Source organism: Cyprinodon tularosa, unplaced genomic scaffold (assembly GCF_016077235.1).
Source record: "Cyprinodon tularosa strain WSP-4 unplaced genomic scaffold, ASM1607723v1 ctg89, whole genome shotgun sequence".
Classification (NCBI taxonomy): domain Eukaryota; kingdom Metazoa; phylum Chordata; class Actinopteri; order Cyprinodontiformes; family Cyprinodontidae; genus Cyprinodon; species Cyprinodon tularosa.
The window spans coordinates 638,815-664,338 of record NW_024039662.1 but is presented as its reverse complement, the minus strand read 5'-3'; the positions used below and the strand labels follow the sequence as shown (position 1 = coordinate 664,338).

At 38.7% G+C, this 25,524-nt stretch overlaps 1 protein-coding gene across 3 annotated transcripts in view; it reads right to left on the bottom strand.

The window, feature by feature from the left end:
- The window catches only part of LOC119775713 (myosin-10), a 91,836-nt gene that overhangs the window by 41,564 nt on the left and 24,748 nt on the right, over positions 1–25,524 (bottom strand). For 2 of the 3 annotated variants that reach the window (XM_038273788.1, XM_038273787.1), the window contains 3 exons: positions 5,210–5,237; positions 2,832–2,934; positions 1,275–1,304 (listed from right to left, as the gene is read on the bottom strand). In XM_038273788.1, the coding sequence (XP_038129716.1) occupies positions 1,275–1,304; positions 2,832–2,934; positions 5,210–5,237 (161 nt within the window). The remainder of the gene's footprint in view (positions 1–1,274; positions 1,305–2,831; positions 2,935–5,209; positions 5,238–25,524) is intronic. The other variant, XM_038273789.1, reaches the window with a different exon arrangement.

Here is a 25,524-nt window from a genome sequence, read left to right as displayed (position 1 = left end):
GAACCCCTTTTTTCAAACTTGGTACCATACCTTATTTTTCTACTTTTTTGGGAGGACTATGACCTGGATGACTGAGAATCTTCCCCAGCAATTAAGAGTTTAATACTGTTTTTTTTTTTTTACTTTCTTTTTACTCAATATATTTAGTAATCTAGAGGTTCCAATAATACATTTTTTTTTCTAATAAAATTTGCTCTCCTTGTTAATATTTGCAGTCCTATTCCTATTCTCCATGACTGGGTAACAAGGAGCATGCCAGTATATCTCTTCTACCCTAACCTACATCAACTCCACCCACCTACTTCCAGTCACTTCTACAGCACTATTTCTGAGCTCTTCCTCAATCCCTACATTCCTCTGGCCTGCACACAGCGGCAGCTGTAATGCAGAGCAGAAGGAAAGCTACATTAAGAAGGTCAGTGTGGACGGTTCAGCTTTTAACTCTCAGCTACTGGAACTCAGCTTTTTAACCCTGAACTCCGACTGTCTGAGCCAAATGTTTAAGGTCATAAAGAATAGACAGATTATGAGACCTCCATCTGCAGGTATAAGGTTTGCAAACATCAGGTTTTAATTTAGGGGGAAAAGAAAAAAAGGAAACGTGCAGATAAGGCAGCAAAGGGAATACAGAACTGCCTAAAATTAAAAAAGAAATTAAAAAAAGAGAGGAAGGAGTTGTGGCAGTAGCCTCTTTTTAAATCTAGAAAAAAAAGCATTAAAATATGATATCCTACCTAAGAAATACAGCAACAAATATTTAAATAGGCCTCAAACTACAGGCATGCATGTAAAAATACAACACCATAAAAAGATGGATTAACGTGGCAAACATTTGTTTTGAATTCTTCAATTTAAAACAACAAATAGGAAAAAAAACTGAAGAAGCTGGAGGAGAGTTGTTTGGTGTGGCTGCCATCTGATCTGCACATTGCTCAACATCAGGCTACACAGACTCCATTAGGACTTAATGAAGAGTGTTTTACTGACCGGCATGTGTTTCTAATGAAACCTTCATTTCAAACAGTTTTAACAAAGCGGGACCAACTGATAAAACAATGTTTTATTATCACAAGCCTGCTGGTTTAATGGAAGAGTCGCTGCTTTCCAAAAACCATGTGAGAAGACTGAGCCAGCACAAACAAATACCTCATAACATCATAGCTAAGATTAGTCTGTCAGCATCATTATGGAAGAGCCAGAGATTTAAAGGGCAGGGCATGCAGATCAGTACAAACGTCAAAACAAACGACACACTTGTCCGGAGATCCACTTGCCTGCAGCTTGAATGCTTTGGGAGAATCGGGCTGTTCGTAATGGATAAACAAATGTCAGTGTTAAAAACTGAAGGGCTCGTATCGCATACAAGCAACAGAAAACAGAACACCGGCACACATTAATCTGTTTCTGGAAATGCTCTCACATTGTGGCGTAGCCTGGTATAACTCATCACAAAGGAAAGATGTTAAATACTACAATATTTATTCAAAACAAATGATTTTCAAGGGGAAAAACTTTCTAAAATAGCAGCTAGTGAACATTAGATTGTGGATTAATACATTCTAAGCTAGCTAGCCCATTACACATTAAATTAACTGGCTAACAACCTTTGTTCTATATTTATTGTTTCAATTTGTTTTTAAAAATGTGTGAAAAGTCCAGAATTTATCATAAATTACAATAATGAAATCCAACAAAAAAAATAAAACTCAAATACCTATTCCGTGGGAAGTTATAATGTTTTGAACTATTTTCTAAATTTAAGCTAGCAATTATTGTGCCAGCTCTTTGGACAATCCATTTAACAACAAGAGGAAAACTAACATTTTAACAACATTTTAGGTTTTCTACAAACACTGATGAAAAAATTGTCTGTTTTTCATGTTTCAAATTTACTTATTATGCTTAACTATCCTATGACATCCCATTTCTTGTTTATGATCAAATTCATAAATAATCATGACTAATAAAATAATCTTCAACTAATGTATAAATAATTACATGGATATATCTACAAATATTATTTGCTTTTTTTTGCCATTTGTAATTTATTTAAAATTTGCATAAAGGGTTTTCTTTTTTTTATATTCTAAACGTTTAATTATTTAAAAATATTAATTTACTAATCAAGATTAAATAAATACTTAAATAAATGCTTAATTCAGACCTAAAGATACACCAGATTTGTATTTTAAATGACTGGTATTTTAAGGATGCTTTTATTACAAATAACTCTAAACATTCTCAGGTTTTTTGGAGAAAAATAGTCCCACAGCATCACAGATCCTTCGCCTTATCTAACACTGGAAAGACCCCCTTTTTTTCCACAATTATTCCTTATTTTAAGGTTGAAGCTGGAATACTCTCTTGTTTTTGTTGTTTTCTTTGTCCTTGTTTTTTTTTTTTTGGCTGAAACAATCAATCTTAAAAGTTTGGCAAACCAAAGATGCCAATATTGGATGCAGTTCTCAAACAGTGAGCTTTGGAGATGTTTTTATTTTCAATTTTGCTCAATCTGTGTGGGGATTCTTAGAAAGTCCAAAATAGTTAATTTATAGTTCCTTAAAAATATCAGATTTACCATAAATTGCAAAATATTCATCTAAAAAACATCTTTAGCTAAATATTTTTAACTTATTGGGGGTTGTGGCACCTCTGCATTACTTCTGAATTTTACAGAGTCAGATTTTGATGCTGAATTCCAAGGCATCTAATTTAGCTGCATCTGTTTAGATGTCCCCCCTATCATATTTTAGATGGGATCATTTTCAGAGTGGGGGTCAAGAAAAAAATGGAAAGGACAGAGTAGGGGAAATGAAGGCAGTGGGGCTCACTGGAATGTTGTGGTCTTTGCGTCCTTTGTGTGAGGAGGCAACATGGGCCAGGTACTGGATGACCTTCTTTGTGTTCTCAGTCTTGCCAGCTCCTGATTCACCTCTAAAAAGAAGAGTTTAGACAAAAACATGTATTCAAAAAGATAACAAATGAAGTATGGATGAAAGAAACAAGAGCAAGAAGTTTTATTAACATGAATATGTGTTCGTTGTCTGACAATTTACACATTAATCTAAAAAAAAACACTGTAAATCCATGTATAAAATCCCCTTTAAGCAATACTATTGTGGTAAAAACTGACTGGACAAATACCAAAATCATCAGGGTTTTATATCTATTCCTTGTTTGTCTATGTTCGACTGGAGAATGCTTTGGTCTGGTGAAACAGTCTCCAAAGTTTCCAGGCTCTGCTTTGGGGTTGTCTCTAATGATAGCTGTGTACAGGCAGGGCCGTTCACAGTTCCCACAGTCACGTCTCAGAGCCAACAGCAAAACCAGGCCAGCAGCACTACATCTAGCTACATGCCAGTGGTTTTAGTGTAGCTGGTTATTAGTTCCACTGCATATAGTACAGGTTTGTAGATGTTTCACTAGAAACTGTGGGGCGAGTCCTCGAATGCAGAACCAAGCCATTCAAATGTAGGTCAAATCAGGAGTCAATCTGCATTTGATTTAGTTTTTAAAGCAGCAAAGTTGGAGCCTTGGGGAAACAAGTTCCAAATTATAAAAAAAAAAATCAGCTTTAAGGATTTCTTTAAATTGCTCATCAACTGAGACTAAATGCTCAATTAAAACCAAGATGGCAATATATTGATTTTAATTTAGTAAATAAAAAACAATCTCTATTGTTGAGCGTTAAAGTGTAGAGCCCTGATTAACTTATCAATCATAGATTAACTCTAATTAAAATTTTTTAAACAGGATAGAAGACTAAAATTACAGATAAGGCCTGAAAGTTAAAGGTAGGAGGATCTTTTATTTCCGGGTGGATCATCTAAATAAGTGGTCCTCCTAACTGTCAATCATTCTGGTGATATGTTTACGTAAGGCTATCTTTTTCTGCTCATGCGCACTTTCAGGCGTATATCTGTGGTGAGCTATGGTTTTAGATAGTCATTGAAGCTAAGCTTTCTCACTGTGGTTCTTTGAAAATGGAGAGAAAAAGTGTCTATGATGTGTATGAGAAGAAAAGAAAGGCCTCAGAAGAGGCAGATATATCCCAGAATGCTTTGCACGGTAAGCTCTCCTCGCAAAGCGGCCCACTGTCGCCATAGGTTTTCGCTACCTGACAGCGGCGACTAATAAAGATGGCGAAGGCACCGCGCAGTGGAGGAGGAGTTACATGACCAACGGAGCCAAAAGCAGGGATTATCTGTCCAAATGGTCAGTTAACTGAGTTTGCCATGAAGTCCACTATATAGTCCCTGCAGTATGTGGATACAGTAAGCTTGTATGAGCTATAAGAACAGCACATTTTAAAAGGGTGTGCACGAGGAGAAATGGGCTTGTGCATGCTCTCACACATGCTTTTTTTCTTTAAAGTGGGCAGCTCTTTTAAAAAATTCTCCACGATATCTTTAAATATGCTTCCATGCATTCTTTAGTACTGTAACCGATGGCAGAGGTACATAAACCTCCAGGAAGCTGTTAGGAAACATCCTGATGCATGTGGAGTTGGCATTTTAGTAGAACAGCTGTAAAAGCTGATATTAAAAACTATTTGGCCAAATTATCAAAAACCTTGTAACTTTCCTTCCATGTGGTTTATTTTTTGTTACAGTGTAGCAGGTATTTTATTATCATAACTTTGCCTACATAACAAAATGCCGAGTGATGAAAATACTTCATCGGAGTTTCAAGAGGATACTCATAACCATAAGTTTTTCAAATGTGTGCAAATCTTATTCATGAGCCAATGTGCAACATGTGTCGATGTTCAGTCGTTCTTAGGAGAAATGTTGCAAAGCTGATTCATTATCGTCATGAAGAGATGTCATTTTCAGCTCGGGTTTGATGTCCCTGGCAGCTCATGCCAAGTTCAAAGAAAGTGCCACTTAATTACACTCTGACGTAGAGGACGAGGGAAGGCCGGCTAACCACACTCATAACTCTCTCAGTATATGGCAGAACCACTGTACAGCCCCGCATCCGCAAAAAAAGCTATTTGTAACCAGTCCTTAAATAAAACAGCAGGATGGTGGAGCAGGGCAACTTCTTTAGAGTGAGGGAAATGGAAAAGGGCTTTATGGATATAAAAGAAATGGGGAAACTACATTGTAAAGAAGGAAGAATTCCTCAAGTTTATATTTTTATAAAATCCTATTTTAATGACTGCTAAGTTTACATTTATAAAAAAAAATGAGAGAGCAGTACTCACGTGCAAAGGATTGATTGGTCCTCTCGGTCTGTGTAAAAAAAAGAGAAACCCTCAGTTTATTCTGGTTAAACAACAACAAAACGTTCCTTTTAATGGTTCAGCTTTTTTCAACTTTACTCACTAACACAGTGGTGAGATTTCAGATAATCCTGTAAATATTAGTTAAAGTTAACCAGACCAGGGTTTATTCTCCTTCATTTCTAACATGGAATTCTAACACACTGCTTCAAAGTCCAACTAGCTGAATGTGTTGACATTATGTTATACAGCCATTCCTCAGGCCGCCACAGCAAGGCTCGCAGTGCAAAGCCATGCTGTGCTATGACCTTAAGCTGACTGCCAGAGCAGTAACTAAAACTCAGACAGCTTTCAACGCTGGAGACTTCATTCTATGTCCAGATGACAGACTCAGTGTCAAATAGGTAACCTCTCAACTCCAATACAGTAAATGTTCAACAAGGACCTGACATGTTTATTACATACAGCATGAGCTAATTTTTTATTTATCATTTTCACAATCACAGACTCTGATTAAGAAGTAAAAATGTAGTTCTTCAAGTGTCAATAGATTACATTGAAACTAGGAATATGGCAGATTTTTTTTCATAAAGGCAGGCTAACACTTCCCGGTGCATGCTAATGAGTTTAAAGCATTTATTTTGCTGAATGCACTCTGCTTGAGTTACTCTGTTTATTCATATAAGCTAAATCAACAAGTCATATCAAATATGACTTCACTGTTGAGGTAAAGTACTCACTTATATTGCAGCAAACTAACTTTAAGCACATTATGATCACCTAAATTGCAGGAGTGGGAAGGTTAGTGTCTTACTCTCATAAATATATTAAAAATTCACGATTTTAAAAGTGCATGTTGTTAAATTGCAATTTTATTGCAAATGCTAATCATGCCCGAAGCCCACTGAAAACTAAAGTAAAAACTCTTTAATAAATCCATCACTTTTTTTTGTTTGTCCAACCAATAGGTGATAAAGTCTGGTGTAATTATTTTTCTAGTGATCTTAGCAAATATTATAACAGCTAAGGGGAAGGATAAAACATATATACACTCAACAAAAATATATGTGCAACACTTTTGGTTTTGCTCCCATTTTTAAGAGATGAACAATAATAAGATGAAAAATATCCACATACACAATATAACCATTTCCCTCAAATATTGTTCACAAACCACTCTAAATCTGTGAAGGTGAGCACTTCTCCTTTGCTAAGATAATCCATCCCACCTGAACGGAGAGCCATATCAAGATGCTGATTAGACACATTGATTAGGGCACAGACTGACCACAATAAAAGGCCACTCTGAATGATTGTTTAATATTTAGTAAATTACCAGCCACCCAGACCCTCTGCTTTTGACCTGCTGTTACTCCTGACAACCCCATGTCATTCCCTGTCAAGGTCTCGCTGTCTGTCGGCATTTCACAAAAAAAAGCACAGGTGAAACTTCACAGAATCCTGCGAAATTGTTACTATAAAAAACTTTTGAATCACCTTGGGGGAGACCATAATTTTTTTTGGATAAGCCCCAAAATTTCTGAAAAAAAAAGGAGTTGACTTTGGTTCATCCAGTTGCAGCTCTGATTCGGCTGGACTTCCCTGTAAATCTACTCCCTCAGAAAGCACTGATGCTGGGCAGTGTGAAACTACAGAACAGGCTCTGTGCTCGAGGTAAGTGAGGACAAGCAGTGTTTTTAGGACTAAAGTGAAACAGCTTTTTTAACGCCACCTAAATACCTCTTGAGTGCATTCTTTATTTCTACCTGTTTTAATATTATTTTGTCTGTATTCCATTGAAAGAGGAAAAAGCTTAGCCTACAACAAGTCCTTAATTAGGTTGCCGTGTGTCAATTTCATAGAAAAGTTCAGATTTTTCAACTGCGATTACTGCTCCTCTCTCCATGCGGTGCTGCTGTTTAACAACCCCTGAGCTCTATCTAGTAGCACGAGGTGAGGCAGAAGGACTGAATGCTCTCACCGCTCGCAGCTTCACCGCCCTCCACTGTGTTGTTTGTATAGGGATTCTTTGTAAATCCACCGCACTCTCCATGTTCACCACGTGCTGTGTGAACGCAGCATAATAGTAAAACAAAATATATTTTAAAAAATTTTAAATCAGAGTAGAGCTGTAAACTTCATACTAAATCGAGGTTTCTGAAAGCCTTACATTCTTTAAAAGTATTTGTTAGCCTAATGCTACGTTCACAGCTAAAGCAGCAGAGGCAGCAGAAGCAGCTACTTTACTTGCAAAGTCAATGGTTGACATGCATCTTGGTGCAGCAAAAGGTCCTTCAGTGCATTTTTTTTTTGTGCATGACTCCCAGGATTTGCTGGGAAAGCAGCAGCTGCTGGAGTTTGAAAATTGAACTTCTCCTGCTCGATGTGCCGCATCAACCAATCAGAGAAGCTGATCTGGGAGCTGGCAGGGAGACAGACACAGCTCTGCTGATGCAGATCGCTGTGATTGCTCCACTGAAACAGTTTATTAACACCTAAATTAACTTAAAATGTCGAAACCTGGTAGCAAAAAGTGTTCGCTTTTATTATCCTGGTTCCTGGAGTTTGGATTATGTTTGTGAGAAACACTAACATCTACTTCCACCCACCATGAACAGTAGTAGAAAACCACAAGGAGGCGAGCGGGCCAGAGATTGCTGTTGAACAGGACTCCTTGCACCGTCGGTATACAGGGTTTTGAGCATCTCTGACAGAGAAATAATATTTGAAGGCAGGATCATAAACTTGATGAACTGACTGCATATATTAAGTTTTCAGGTGAACTTTCTCACTTACAAACTACTAATTTTTACCCGCTGATCACAGCAAATTTGACTGCTATCGTTACAGGCAAAGAAAGGACAGAGTAGCTCCGCCCAACGCACATCAGACACACTTATCAATTGCGCAGCCAGAGCAGCAAAGATGCTTCAGCCGTGCGTCAGAACTAAACTTGTGTAGGCATGAAAAATGAAGCAGCACACACGATTTAGCTGCTCCTGCTGCTTGCGGTGTGAACGTAACATAACAGGCATTTCCTCACACCTTCCTTATGACAGCCAGTTTTTACAGGTGGCTTAAACAGCTTTAAAGGGTTGTATTTCATGAGGAAAGTAACCTTTAATTCATGCACTAAAGTATGAACCTCTGTTAAGCAGCAAAGGTTTACTTTGTACCAAGTCAAATTACCCATCAGTCCACATCTGATGATAATTATTAAAGAAAAGTTGCCATTTACATTGAAAGTCTTTTTTTAATGCTAAATGTAAAGTAGATATCTTTAAAAATACTACGAATAAAACATGCAAGCTTGTCGTCTGAATGATGAATGAGCTGCTTATTTAAAGAAGTGATGTTTCCTTCAATAATGAGTCAAAGTTTGATCACTTTTCCAGTTCTTATTCTATTCACTTGCTCTCTACAGGTCTGATGGTAATCATATGTACCAAAGGAACAACTCCCAACGGAGGACTGGGAAACTCACTGTAACCAAACACACACACTCACTGCACAGCTTCTTACTCGCATCGGCTATGAATTACATGATTGAACAGAGGAAGAATTTAATGAGTGACCTCATACTGTGACACTAACACGTGTTCCTAATCTTTAAGGAATGAGGAAAAAGTGGAATCTTGTTTATTTAAAAGATTCAGCCTCAGATATAAAAAAAAAAAAATCACTAAAAACTTTTAATGGAAATAAAGGAAAAATATAAATCCTCAAATTATCAGTGATATTTCTTATATTTGTCCATCTTTTCATCCCAATCGCAATAATTATTTACTTTATTTTGGTCTGTCATCTAAAATTCAAGTGAAATAGGTGTGTTTTTAAACTGTAATGTGACGTTGCTAAAAAGCTAAAAGGATCTGAATAACTTTGCAAACAAACAGCTAAATCCAGTTTACCCAGGGTGCCCTGCTGGCTGGGCGAGCGTCAACCAATAAAACAGAAAATGCTCTTCCCCTCCAGTAGCTTACTGCCGCCTCACTAAATCTCCTCTTCTTTTGTGTTTCACCTTTCCCTCAGTTGCTCTCATTTCCCCCTATTTTTCTTGCCCCATGAATGGTGCAAAGACAAATTACTCCCAAAACTGGAGGTTACAAAAAAGCTCCTTCTTTCCAACAGATGGTTTTAATTTGAGAAGTGTTATTGCTTTTAGCTGCTTTCATATTTCCTTTTACACCTCACACCTAATTATTCAGAGGGTCAAAAGAAACTGATCAACTTTAAAAACATAACTATGTATGTAGAATGCTGTATATTGTGTAGATGGTTATAAATGTTGCACAAGGTAATAAAATAAAGCAGATATTATCCAGTGCAGTTCAAAAAGTTTATGTATCGGCTGACATGAATAAATCTAAACTTTTTGTATTTTTTTTGCTCAATAAAACTCTTTTCTGCTAATAATCTTTCTCTCAAAACAATGAATCAAACCCTCATTCTTAAAATTTCAGTGCCTCATCTCTACCTTCCCCTCCACAAAACCCCCCAAAGATTTTCATTGCCCTTATGAACTCCAATGCATCTTCTGAAAACAGCACAATTCATCAGTGGGCTAAGAATGAAATATTTGTTTTATTATGTTATCCTTTTTAAATAATTTATAGAGCATTTTGTCATTCTAATCATACAGAGTGTTTAAGTATTTAAATTAGGAGTTAAAAGAAACAATAAAACTTTTTATATTATCTATGAAGCAAAGGTGAATGCTGATCCTTCCTTCCTTCCTTCCTTCCTTCCTTCCTTCCTTCCTCCCTTCCTTCCTTCCTTCCTTCCTTACTTACTTACTTACTTACTTACTTACGGTAAACGCTGATCCCTCGAGTTAAGTATTTAAATTAGGAGTTAAAAGAAACAATAAAACTTTTTATATTATCTATGAAGCAAAGGTGAATGCTGATCCTTCCTTCCTTCCTTCCTTCCTTCCTTCCTTCCTTCCTTCCTTCCTTCCTTCCTTACTTACTTACTTGCTTGCTTGCTTGCTTACTTACTGTAACCCCTGCTCTACATCTTTCAAGATATTCCTTAACAATCCACGGAGGAATACTTAACTTTCCCTTTCTCCTTTAAGAGAGCTCCCAGGTCTCAGTAAATATGCCCTTTTTCATCAACAAAAAAAGAAGACTGATGTTTCATTTTTCTTGTATATTTTACTGTCCTTTCAGACCTTCCCCATGTCAATTTAAAAGGAAAGTCTAAGGAAGGAAACTAAAATATTTGGTCATAAGATATGTTAATTATAAATGATTTGTTTTAAATGTTCTAATGTTTAATTTGTTGCTAAGTACAGTCACTTTAGATGGGTTGATCTTGAAATTCCTGGCAGCCACGGATCATGGACCCAGGACAGGAAAGAAAATATCTCCCTCAAACACTTGAAGCCTTGAAGATTCCTAAACCCAGCCAGATAAAATTATAAAAGACATTCCCAACATAATCAGCTGAAAGTAGATCGGAATCTGTGAAAGCATTTCTACCACATAGAACCACAGTGCTTTCATTTATCGTCAATTATGCTTAACAGTCTGACTAAGGTTCACAGTTTGAACCACAAAAGAGGGTGATGATGCGGAAAGAAATGACTCGCAAAATAGAGTTTGGGTTTATTTTTATATATTCGATGCAATTAAATCAAATTAAATTCAAAAATACCACCAGAGATTAACTAATTATAAACATCCCCGTTACGCTTAAGTTTGGCAAGGGGAACAATATTAAAGTTCATTATCTTTTTGCAAATTTAGAAGCAAAACCACAGCTTTCACAAACCCAAAAACATTAATGGAGACCTCCTATTTAAGGAGGACGCCGTGCTAAAGGCCCTTTGTTTGACATCTACTGTACCTGATAACCAATCATTGATGCACATCTCTTCCCCTGGTCCTTTCATCAATCTATCATCTCACATAAAAATCTAGCTCTGCTCTTAACAATTCTAGCTATGTCACCATGATTCCTCACCTCACCTGCTAGCTAGTTTAATGTAGATGGGTTGTGGTTGCCATGGATTTCTGTATTCAAAAGGTCAGGATACATCATGTTGACATTGCGTATGGAACAAAACAAAAAATAAGAAATAAAGTCAGTTTAATGAATACATGCAGAATATAGAACCCACTGAGTTTATTGAACTTTGACACTTAATATTTTAATTGATTCTGACCGCACATGAGATATTTTGTGAAGAGTGCTGAAAAGTTTCAGCTGTAGGTGTAAAATTGGAGGTTAGGACTCAAGAATCACTGGATACAAATGCAAAGCTTTATGTCTATTTTTAAAAACTAAAAATAATTTCCTTTCTGTTTCACATTTATTTGCCATCTTGTGCCGGTTTACTATGTTTAACTGATATCAGTACTTTCAAATATGCTGTACCATTTCTTACTACCGTACATAGATCAATTTTTCTAGAAGGAAATACAAAAAGACATTCACTTTTATTTATATAAACACGCTTTGAAATAAAAACAGAAATGCTGTCATTTGCTATGTGGCACACAGCTCCAAAACAAAATGTTTACTTAAGTTTGCTTAAAAACACGGAGTTTAGCCCGCCGGGATCCTGCCAGCTGGATGGACTACAGTTTTTCCGCATCGAAGCTCAGGCTCTTTACACAGTTTGCTTCATAAAAGAAGTCATAAAACGCAGCAGCACACAGTGAAAATCCAAGTGTCATGGCAACCTTGCAACACACATGGGAAATCCTGACCAGAAGCCAGTGCCTGCACTTACAAACTACTATATCTTCTTAGAAATGCTAAAACTTTAATATATCGACACACACAGAGATCCCCAATCACAACGGAATATGACGACTGTTTTAGCACAAAGGTACAACAAAAAACGGCCCCCTTATTGCTCATAAAGGCTTAGAGCAGAGCCAGAGCTACTTAAAACCAGATGACCAAAGTAAGAGTGTGTTCAGGTGTGTGTGGGTGTACCTGTCAAGCCCTCAGAGTGAGGACCATTTTTCTGTTTTCGCCATCAAATTGAGCCCCGGTTGTTGCAAAATGTGAAAATTTTGCTGGTCCTCAGATGCTATTTTGCTAACGGTTAGGTTTAGGTGCCAGTTGGGTTAGGGTGAGGTATGCATTGGTAATGGTTAGTTTTAGGGTTAGTTTTAGGGTTAGAGCATAGAAAAGGTTGAAAATGACTGAAAATAAATGGAAGTAAATGGGAGTCAACACATGGTCCTCACTACAATGGCAGTACGAGTGTGTGTGTGTGTGTGTGTGTGTGTGTGTGTGTGTGTGTGTGTGTGTGTGTGTGTGTGTGTGTGTGTGTGTGTGTGTGTGTGTGTGTGTGTGTGTGTGTGTGTGTGTGTGTGTGTGTGTGTGTGTGTGTGTGTGTGTGAGACAGAGCTCATTCACATTCCCAGACAGCAGAAGTAGTGATCTGGGCAGTGTCATGGTCTGTGGAGACCTGCAGAGTATAAATGTCACATTAACTCCTAACAACTGTGATAACATCCATCATGTCTGCAGTGATTAAGTGGACACTTGATTTTGCACACACTAAACAAATTTTTATTAGACAAAAAGTTGATTTTAGGGTTATGGCTGCAAAAAGACGATGACATAATTTTCAAAATCCAGACAGCTTCCTTTATTGTGATCACATGAAAGGTTTTTAACCATCCGGCATTGTTTTATAGTTTTCTTTAACGTCTGATGTTCTTGTTCATGAGGCCCAAATTACACCACTGAGATCCCCTTAATGCCTTCAAGATCTGCATTCCTGTTCGAACCCCGCTGGATTGCTACAGATGTGAAAAAATAATGTCTGTGTCAAGGAAATCATAGCACATTTACACCCCACTAAGATTTTCCACTAACACTGCTCTCACTGCCCTACCACACAATGTTAAGTGCTTTTGTAGAAATCTGCAGAATTACCCTATATGTTATAACAAATAAAACAAAGCCCGCTGCAAACCACCTAAATAATGCTAACAAACAAACAGATAGCAAATAAAAAATACTGGAAGTAACAAAAGCAACTGCAAATTAAGGCTGTTTTTCAATTCACAAGAACACGAGTACAGACTCGTGTCCTCGCCAAGGATGTTCTTGAGAAGAACACAGGAAAGTCTGGACTTCGGGAGAACGGGAGCACGCAGAATAACTATGGGTCAACTGGAACAGAAGAGTATTTGTGACGTCACCACACGCTCAGCTTGTCTAGAGCTGCATTTAACCTCCTGTTATTAATAGTCTCTAGATAATAATAAATTCTTACTTTTTTCATTTAGTGGGGGAATATTAAGAAATGAATATGGTCCTTCACACACGGCTATGCTGAAAGGGCTGCTGCAGATAGGCTGCCGTTAGTCTCTGAGGTGCCATTAGCCTCCGCTGTTTTTTTTTTTTTATTATGCATTAAATCGGTAAATGGGACATATAGTGACGCTTAAAAGTATAATGTTCTTGCCTCAAATGATCTTAAAATGTACTTTTATTGAACAACAACAACAGAAATTATAACTTTTAACTTAATACTCTGAGCTCTGTGAGCGCCCCATTGGAAGCTGGTGCTGCCCCAGTGCATGCTGGGATAGCTGTCGATCTCTAGAATGGACAAGTCTGCTCTGATGCATACTCGCTAAATAGGGAGGGACGAGAACAACACCCGGGGACTTTGTCCGTTCTCTGTCTACTGTTCTTGTGAATTGGAACATTATTAGGGCTGAGGCTGGCTGGACCGGACCGGGCATTCGGGGGACGGAGTGACCAAACCCGATCCTTGCCGGGGGGGGAAGCACGGTGTCGGGATGGGTTCAGTCGCTCCATCCAGCCACAGAGCTGACGGCTTTAAAATTCCCAAAATGAAAAGTAAGACATGTCCGGGAAGAAGAAGAAGACGTCAGGTCACCCTACCATATCAACAATTTGATGTTTCAGTGAGTGTGTGCTTGTTGCTATGATGCGTTTTGCTCAGCAGCTTCGCTCAATGTAACCCAACCAATCAGCGCACGGCTCATCTAAATATTTATGATCATACCATAAAAAGAAGAAAACTTGTACTTTCATTCTGGGGCTTTTAACCTGGCTTTCATTAGGGCTAATAGAACAACATTTATGCCATTTTCAGCCAAACTAATGTTATGCATCCTATTCAGAGACCTTAAGGACCAGCACCAAATATCCTATATAATCATTCTATGACCCCTTTAATAGTTTATTTAATATTTGCATTCCAGTTAGATGGAAACATGGCTACATATGTGCAATTTGGAGCTGTGTGCAATCCTCCTTAGCTAAGGATTGTATTACACAGGAAGCATGACGAATAGCAAACTTTAAGTGTCATGAGACTGATCATGGCACTGTATTTTTAAGGTTCCAGCTATAGCTGTGAACAGATGCAATGTCTGCTGCAGCTGTGGGCCAAGGAGATATAATAAAACACTTGGAGCCCTGTAAGACTAACATAGGTGTAAAGGGGATGTTGCCTTGGCCATCATGGCTACTCATCAAATTCTCTGATGACTGGTGTGCACATGCCACACATGTAAATGATAAACTAACACTTCTGCTACCAGGGTCCTCAATGCATCATCCTGTCATCCTGATATACTGCCATTTCAGTAATGAACAAGCACAATCCCACCACAGCATTTCGGTGCATGCTCAAAACAGTCAGGGAGCTTGCACACTCCATCACACATAATGGGAATAACCACTGCACCCCAAACATACTTCTCCAACACTAAGCACAGACCACCCATGCTCAAGCTGATGTGGTCATACATTTCTACGCTACATTAACTGTGAAGAACAAAGAATAAATATGTGAAAAATGGGCAGGACTAACAACTTTAAAACATAAGCAAGTTCCTCTTCATCCATTCAGCATGGTTTATGAAGAAGTATAAAATCGGCGTTGAAGATTAAAACCTGATGTGGCATAATGGAAAATTTTGCCCTTTTTGGTGAAAATACATCATTAATTTAAAGCAAAGTTTTATTTTGAATTAAGAATGACAGTTGAAGAAAAAACCAAAAAGAAAGTCAAGCTAAAGAAATAACATAAAATATTTAAAGTGCTGTATTCTTTGTTTACTTAACAGCCTGACCACCTCGGTTGCAATAACGGTGACGCTGTTGAATCAGCTGTCAATTCAGGCATTCAGGCGGCAGTGGAACAGAAGGGCAGAAGGCCCCACAGAGGAGACTGGATGCATACATTTCAGCGTGTGAGCGTTTGCTGGAATTCGGACAGACCTGGTTTAACTCATTCCAAGCACAGGGACCTCTTGGCTATGAAGCAGGCGTTGTTTCCAGCAAGGCAGTGGTGCAAAAAGTCTCACAGTTAAAAGGAAATGCAGGGAGGGGTAAAGGTTCTGTGTTTCTAATTTGAATGCTTCATATTTAACCCTCATGTTTGTGCCAATCCGTGACAAAACGTCTGGAGTAACAATATCGTGAAGTAGGGGTGGTGTACCTTTTATTTCTTTAATACATTAGGAAATGACCAGATGTAGAGACTGCAGTAAATCCCTCTGACATTCGCAGGGTGCTCCCTTCTGGAAAGGGAATATTTCTCAGGAGAGTAAAGAATGTGGGCAGAGAGAGAGGGGGTGTGGCGGCACAAGATCCGATAACAGAATGAAGTGGGGAAAATGTAGATACAGTACCAGAGAGGACCAGCCCAGACTGGCACAATTCAGTACCATCAAAAAAAAAGTTGGAATGAAGGTGGATCTTTTATCAAAAGATATGGTCAAACTTGACAGCAACTAAAAAATATTTAGTCATTTTCCAGTAGTTTTGACTTAGTGGCAGATTGTAACCCCAGCTGGCAGCTGAGATTAAGGACAGAAATAGAAACATAATGGGGTTTAGAAAATCTCCACCCTCAAGGAAATAACAGAAGAGAATGGGGGAACAACCACAGCATGTGGGGCGCACAACGACCCAAAACACCCACACAGAGCAACAACCTCACACCGATAGGATGTCTTAAACAGAATAACACAAAATGTGCTAGTTTGAGAGTAATAGATAATCAACAAATCCAACATCCATGACTTATTCTGCATAATTAAATACTAGTGGCTTCCTGTCTAAAAGTCAGTCAAAAGGCTTGTAGCAGTGATTGTTCAGAAAGACTTCATATTTTAATCAAAAGGTTGAGTGAAGTGGGGAAAAAATAAATAAGCATAGACAACTGATAGCTTCAGAGCTAAAATTAGCTAAAAGAAATTGCAACCAAAACTTAAAAAACAAGGAAAAATCATTGACAAGATGGAGATCTTGAAGGCACTAAGGGAATCTCATGAGCCAGAACTTCAGATGTTAAAGAAAACTATAAAACAAGGCCGGACGGTTAAAAACTTTCATGGGATCACGATAAAGGAGGCTGTCTGGATTTTGAAACAACTTATCCAATAATCAACCCTGGTGATGAATACCGTATTTTCACGACCATAAGGCGCACCGGACTAAAAGGCGCAGTCTCAGTTATGTGTGCCATTTCTGTATTTAACACACACATAAGGCGCACCGGACTATAGGGCGCGTTTTTTATATACAGGTACATGTCCTCTCAGGTGGATTTTCCCACTTAAAAACATATTAAAACTACTTTATTCCCACTGATCACAGCAAATAAAGCTGCAAGGTGTATTTATTACAAAGTATTATTCAAACCTGGGAACCGGCATGCTGATGACACAGGGCTGTGATTACTCCTCTGATACAGTTTATTGACGCATAAATTAACTTAAAACATAGGCAGCATAATAATCTGGATGAACTGACTGCAATGATTAAATTTTCAGGTGGACTTTCTCACTTAAAAAGATTTTGATTATTTAGATGAAAAAACACCTGCGGAGGTGAGCCCGTATGCCCCGCGGCCCAGAGGCTGCTGTTGAATTAAGTTTTCAGGTAGAAAAATAGAGCGGGAGCAAAACTGAGTATGATTGTGCTTTATTCATGTATTTATTACAGAGTATTAATCAAACCCATCAAAGTCCTCATCCTCTGTTTCTGAATTAAACAGCTGCGCTAAATCCGACATGCCAGTTTCCCCTTCTTCTTCGTTTATTGACGCATAAATTAACTTAAAACATAGGCAGGATAATAATCTGGATGAACTGACTGCAATGATTAAATTTTCAGGTGGGCTTTATCACTTAAAAAGATTTAGATTATTTAGATGAAAAAACACCTGCGGAGGTGAGCCCGTATGCCCCGCGGCCCATAGGCTGCTGTTGAATTAAGTTTTCAGGTAGAAAAATAGAGCGGGAGCAAAACTGAGTATGTTTGTGCTTTATTCAAGTATTTATTACAAAGTATTAATCAAACCCATCAAAGTCATCATCCTCTGTTTCTGAATTAAACAGCTGCGCTAAATCCGACATGCCAGTTTCCCCTTCTGCGCTGTCAGTCACTTTCCGTGCAGCGCAGCTCCTCAGAAATAATGCCGGCTTTTGCAAAAGCTTGAACAACAGAGCCAGCAGACACGTTAGTCCAAGCATCTACAATCCATCCGCAAACGGTGGCGTAACTTGCCCGGCGCTGCCTCCCACTTTTCCTGAAACTGTGGTCTCCGTCTGTCATCCATCGCTCCCACGCCGCTCGCAGCCTTACTTTGAACGGCCGCCTCACACCGATGTCGAGCGGTGGAAGCTCCTTTGTCAGACCCCCGGGATAACGGCGAGCACAGCGTTCATTTGATTCACCTTTTTTTTTCACATCGGCTGTGAGATGGGCACGCAGCAATGGTGATGCGTGGAAAAAAGCACCTAGTCTTCTCGCATACACCTGCCTCAGCCACGCATCCATACGGAGCCACCCAGCCTTATACGCGCGTCAACCATTGACTTTGCATGTAAACTCGCTGCTTCTGCTGCACCTGCTGGGTCCGGTTCACACCGATGTCGAGCGGTTGAACAGCGAGCACAGCATTCATTTGTTTCCCCATGTTTTTCACATCAGCTGTGAGATGGGCACGCATGGAGTTACATATTAACAGCGATTGTGAGGGGTGGAAAAAAAAAACACCTGGTCTCCTTACATTCAGCCACTCTTTCATCATCTCCTCAATGAGGTGGTCTCAAAAGTCGCAGTTACAACACACATAGGGCGCACCGCACCATAGGGCGCACCGCACATTTTGAGGGAAAAAAAAGACGTTTAAGTGCGCCTTATAGTCGTGAAAATACGGTAATTAAAAAATTAGAGCTCAGCATTGTGGTATTTAAAGCGCTGATTCCCAAATTTGTGGTCATGACCTCAAGCAGGGTTAGAGATCAACAAGTATGTGGTCTTGACATCCGTTAAATAAACTAAACTGTAAAAATGATAATAATTAATGTTGCGCCGATGCCATTTTATGGCCCCGATACCTGGCTGTGCCGTATCGGCCGATACCGATACAATACCAATACCATCTGTTAGAAATTGGTGTGTGTGTGAATATATGAAGACTTGAATACTACTTGGATGTAAAATAATTGCCATCATGGCTTTGTCAAGCTGCTGCCTACCTTTGTGAAGCAGGAAAAAACAAATACAAAGTGAATCCAGTAAAACTTTTTATTGCCTACCTGGAATAGATGACAATAGTTGAATAAACTTTTGGCTCTCAAAATACTCATTGATACCGATACCACCATTTTAGTGCTGGTATGCAGCACTAATAATGATAAAGAGTTTTTTGTCTTACATATACTGAAACATAACTTTCCAAATAATCAAATATAGATTGGTTTTTGATGCTGTTTTAATTTATCCACATCTATGGTTTACAGGGTTTTGAAAAACGTTTGCATTTTAACCAAACGTTTGGGTGATGAGACCATTCTGGTATCATTTTTGGGTAAGAAGCCAAAAAGCTTTATGACAGCTGAATGAAAATTTAAACATGAAGATGAGCTTAGCTTCATACATAAAGCACAGCTTTATGGAGATGTTTCTCAAATTTGAATCCTTGAATCAAACAGCTAAACTGGACTCAAGCATTAGCCCAGCATTTTAAAAGTAGCAGGTCATCGACCCTCTGGGACTGGAGCTGGAGACCAGTGGTTTAGAGTAACTTTAAAATGTAACCCTGTTATCCTGGCTTCCAGGTGCATTAACCAACCTAATGCATCTTCACACATGTGTAAGCCAGATGTTCTTCTAGTATCTGAGGTTCTGTGTCCTGCGCTTTTTGGATAAGTCTCCGCTTCAACATACTGCAGTCAAACATCATTAGAAAGACTCTGGAGTACTAGAATGCATACTGAGGAGGTAATTCTGCAATTTGATTCAGATGTGAAAGTGGAGACGCATTTAGAAGATACACAACACCAGACTGGAATGAATGACCTCTGGTCTACATTATCTCACATTCCTGCTTCACTGCTGTAATCAGGCTCATCTGATGCACCTGTGAACCACCTCTCATGGCATTTAAGCTATTTCCCTTCACCTGCTCATCCACCTATTTATTTACCACTCTTCTACCACTTATTTATTTATTTTATGTATTTGCTGGCTTGCTGATACCTGAACCTGTTGGTAGTACATGGGGCTGTGAAGTCATCAGCCGCCATATTGGTACTCCCTAGTTAGACCGGTCGGAATGTAAACAATACGTGCTCTACAGTATCAAACAATGATGATGTTCTCCTTTTCAGGCGGGCAGGCAGACTTTTAAAACAAGGACAAATTCAACACTTTGACACACATTTGCTGTTTGATAGCACCTGTAGATTACTATAGTTAATGGTAAAAATAGGAACATGACATTGCATATTCAGTATGAAGTCCATGAAATCTATAAATCATGTAATAAAAAATATCATGCAAATGCCTCACAACAAAATGTTTTGCCAAAAGTGCCAAATAAACAATGTACATGTAATATACATGTACAGATTACATTGTTATTGTAATTACATTACAGGCATTTTTATGGTATGACTCCGTGATCGTGGGGAGTACCAAGATGGCGGCCAATCAGCAATCGAGTGAATAAATTGAGATCAGTGCCTTCGACAAACGCGGCAGATTATTGAATAAGCTTGGTGCTTGTAGAAGTCCAATGTTTTTGTCTCCTGCCTGATCTCTAATTCTGACCTCCACTACATTTCACAAATTTTCCTGCCTTGCCAAGCCCCTGTTGGACATCTGCTCTGCCTACTGCTTTCTGGACATGACATGGACTGTTACCTCGACACCAGCCCCACAGAGCTTTCATTCTGCCATCTGCTGCTGGGAGCAACCTGTTCTTCTTCATCTCAGCTTTTCTCAGCAGAGCGGTTCCTACATGCACCAAGTCTCAGATCCTTGTCAAATAGAGCATTTTGAGTGTAACTCCGTGTATGGCTTGAATATTGGGTTTATTAGCTGCTCGGGCATCAAAGTGGATCTTTTATCTCTTTTAATGATAAGTTGATATATATATATATATATATATATATATATATATATATATATATATATATATATATATATATATATATATATATATATATATATATATATATAGTTTGCACTGCTTCCAGGCTCCTGTAAAATTCCTGTAAAACATATATCATGTGAAACTTGTGGTAAAAAAAAATAAATAAAGACAAAATTATCTAAAACAGCTAATGTTCTATTTTCCTGTGGTGTTTGGTGGTATTTTTATTTATTTTTTTTAAATCTACAAACAAGCAATGAAACTGAGGAGGGCGTTAAAGATTAGGATGATGGGGAGGAGGCCTTTTAACCTAAATTATCTTCATGACTGGAAAAATCCAGAAAGACTGTCAGCATAATATTCAAAAAGGCACTTTTTAAATAAAATGTAAATCAAAATAGGTATTCCCTCAAACTTTGTTTTGAGTATCATTGACTTAACTCCCCTTAAAAATAGAACCTCTAAAAAATTTCATAAATCTAAATCTGTCAAAGGTACCGTATTTTCACGACTATAAGGCGCACTTAAACGTCTTTTTTTTCCCTCAAAATGTGCGGTGCGCCCTATGGTGCGGTGCGCCCTATGTGTGTTGTAACTGCGACTTTTGAGACCATCTCATTGAGGAGATGATGAAAGAGTGGCTGAATGTAAGGAGACCAGGTGTTTTTTTTTTCCACCCCTCACCATCGCTGTTAATATGTAACTCCATGCGTGCCCATCTCACAGCTGATGTGAAAAACATGGGGAAACAAATGAATGCTGTGCTCGCTGTTCAACCGCTCGACATCGGTGTGAACCGGACCCAGCAGGTGCAGCAGAAGCAGCGAGTTTACATGCAAAGTCAATGGTTGACGCGCGTATAGGTGCAGTAAAAGGTCCTGCAGCGCGTTTTGGTGCAGCACGTCGGGAGCGTTTAAGCATCTGAAGCGCCGCCAACGCGCTGCTGCTGCTCGAGATGGAAAAATTGAAGTTTTGCTGCTGGACGCGCCGCATCAACCAATCAGAGAAGCAGATCTGGGAGCTGACAGCGAGACAGACACAGCGCTCTGATGACATATGATATTAGATGAAAAAGGCGGGGTGGATGCGTGGCTGAGGCAGGTGTATCTGAGAAGACTAGGTGTTTTTTTCCACGCATCACCATCGCTGCGTGCCCATCTCACAGCTGATGTGAAAAAAAGGTGAATCAAATGAACGCTGTGCTCGCCGTTATCCCGGGGGTCTGACAAAGGAACTTCCACCGCTCGACATCGGTTTGAAGCGGCCGTTCAAAGTAAGGCTGCAAGCGGCGTGGGAGCGATGGATGACAGACGGAGACCACAGTTTCAGGATAATGGGAAGGCAGCGCCGTGCAAGTTACGCCACAGTTTGCGGATGGATTGTAGATGCTTGGACTACTACGTGTCTGCTGGCTCTGTTGTTCAAGCTTTTGCAAAAGCCGGCATTATTTCTGAGGAGCTGCGCTGCACGGAAAGTGACTCTGACAGCGAAGAAGGGGAAACTGGCATGTCTGATTTAGCGCAGCTGTTTAATTCAGAAACAGAGGATGATGACTTTGATGGGTTTGATTAATACTTTGTAATAAATACATTAATAAAGCACAATCATACTCAGTTTTGCTCCCGCTCTATTTTTCTACCTGAAAGCTTAATTCAACAGCAACCTCTGGGCGGGTCTCCTCCTCTTCAGCGCGGTGGCTGGCAGGTGTTTTTTCATCTAAATAATCTAAATCTTGCAGCTATATTTGCTGTGATCAGTGGGAATAAAGTAGTTTTAATATGTTTTTAAGTGAGAAAGTCCACCTGAAAACTTAATAATTGCAGTCACTTCATCCAGATTATCTATTTCTGTCGGAGGCGCTCAGACCCCCACATACCAGCGGTGCACCGACAGTAAATCCCTTCAACAGCAGCCTCACCGCGGCTGCTGGCAGGTGTTTTTCATCTAAATAATTTTAACTGCAGGCACCAGGATACCGGTAATAAAAGCGAACATATTCCGTCGGCAGGTTTCAGGATTTTAAGTTAATTTAGGAGTGATCACAGCGCTGTGTCATCTGCGATGTGTCTGACTCACGGCCAGCTGCCAGGTTTGATTAATACTTTGTAATAAATACATGAATAAAGCACAGTCATACTCAGTTTTGCCCCCGCTGTATTTTTAAATACGCAGTAGAGGTATTTAAAGGTAGTAGAGGACATGTACCTGTATATAAAAAACGCGCCCTATAGTCCGGTGCGCCTTATGTGTGTGTTAAATACAGAAATGGGACACATAACTGAGAGTGCGCCTTTTAGTCCGGTGCGCCTTATGGTCGTGAAAATACGGTATTGATATTTTTTAGCTTAAAGTTAGGTTTGGTTTTTAAGTGATGTTTAAAACAATTAATCGGAAATGATTAATCAGATTAAATGTGATTAGTCGATTGTAGAAATATTCGTCCACTAATTTAGTAATAAATTAATCATTAACTGGAGTATAGACATAAAACATGCCTTTAGCTGACAGAGCAACACATTTAGAGCAGAAATTATATCCAAATTGTAAAAAATATATATATATATATATATATATATATATATATATATATATATATATATATATATATATATATATATATATATATATATATATATATATATAAACATTTTGCATTTAAGATTAAAAGGGCTAAAGAAATAAAAATGCTTTCGACTGTCAATATGCTCTTTCCAAAACTCCTCAAGTGGGAAAGGTTTTTTTTTTTTTATCAATTAACTGAAAAAAATAATCAACAGATTAATCGATTTGCAAAATAACCCAAAGAATAATATGGTCAGGTTAGATAACTATATATTAGTGGTAAATTACTTTTGAACAGTTTCCATTCATTTTTTGCTTGTGTTTTTATTTTCACTTACTAGGTGTTGCAACAAGAGGAAAAGTGAACTCATTTATTATTTACAAAAGCTAAAAAAAAAGATTCATGGTACAAAATGCCAAAGAAAATAGAAAACATATACAGTACAAACTAAAAACCTTTAGTTGAGAGAAGAAATGTGAATTGAGCACAGATGGAAATGTGACAATAGTGTTGGAGGAAAATACTGCTTAGAAGCTTAAGCAAAACATTCTTGCACATATGGAAGTTAAAATACATCCCATCTTATATTCATTTGCTTTAGTAGGTGTCCTGTCAGTTGGATTGGACTTCTGAGACCTGTATTATGCTGAGCTTTTACTCTAGAGAGAATTCAGATGCAATTTTGGAATCTTTCCCTTTTCAAGTCCCACAAAGCACATATTTCAAATGCTTCTCATGCAGGGGTGAAATGAGAAAAGTCTGGAAGGAAGAAAAGGGGGGACATAAGAGACTGTGGGAGAGAGAATGGTGCAGTAGAGAACCACATGTTTCAAAAGCCGGGGTACTGGATAGATGAGATAAACATCAGTGGCTTTCACATAGGACCCTTTCTTTGAATCAAAATGAGTTTGTGTCTACAAACGTGAAAACATGTTCCAACCATATCACAATGATGTAGTAACACGGAAATATTTGTGGTGACGATGAAATGGAAATTCATGAAACCCTGAAATAAGCCTGAAAAGTAGAGCGTCCTTCAGGTTTTAAAGCTTGATAAAAAGCACAGCGATCATCTGATGAGATTAGATCAGTGATTATTGTTCACACCAGATGCACACATCCCCAGGAAGACTGGAGTCCAGAGAGGCGTGGCCACACTCGGACAAAATCTACTTTCTTGCTCCAATAAGCAAAGAGGTGCATTCCGACAAATTACCAGCAGTGTCAAAACAGCAGAAATAGTATCAACAGCATGCTGTTGATATGCTCTGTAATTAACAGCAGAGTCTGTTATTCTGTCCAAACACATCAATCTCTGAGCTCCAAACTAAGAAATCTGGCAAAAAACTTTCCTTGTTACACCTTTTTCATTTCCAAAATGGTACTGACATTGCAGCTTTGAGTATAAGTTGCTTTCATCTGATGCCACATCAGACCGAGGGCAGGTTCGTGCTCAGTCTGTTTTTCAGTGTGGTCCTGTTTCTCTGACTGTGACTGGATGGATGTGCTCTCTTCATCCTCTGACATGGAAGCCTGCTCGGAACTCATCAGGCTGGCTGTGTGTTTCCTGGACAGAGCCGCCTGTGGAGCTGGGTGACAGTTTCCTTTTTTATTTCTGCTTCAGTCTCCTTGAACCCCAGTCGGCCTCAGGAGATGGCCGCTCACACTAAGCCTGGTTCTGCTGCAGGTTTCCTCCTGTTAAAACGGAGTATTTCCTCTCCACTGTCGCTACAAGCATGCTTAGTGTGAAGAATTGCCTTTGAATCAATGAGTTGATGCAATAACCTGGTTTTCCTTAGATAGAAACTTTGAACCACTCTGACTGTATGATCTGGTATAATTGTAAAGTGCCTTGAGATGACGTGTTGTGAATTGGCGCTATATATAAATAAACTGAATTGATTTGAATTGAAGTCAAGCAGCTGATGATCTGCCATGGGAAAAAATATTTGCTGTGTTTTTGCTGTTTACAGCTGCTCCAATTATTCCAACTCAGCAAAACATTAAAAAAATTATAAAAGCTCACAGAACAAGGTTAAAATAGCTGATTACAAACCTACGTCTGCAGTCAAGAGTAGCAGTCTGAGTCTGCAGCAGCTACTGGATACATTTTGTTATTTCTCTGACCAACCTAATACTAAAACCACATTATAAGAGCTTATAAATCACTTTCACTCCCAAATTAAATGAAAACTGCAAAGGTACAATTTTTCACTTAAAACTTTGATGTTCTATTGAGATTACACTTTACAAAAAAAAAAACCTGTGCCAAATCAAAATGCACCTATCAGAATGTCTCCTATTGTTGTGCCTTGTAACATCCATCTT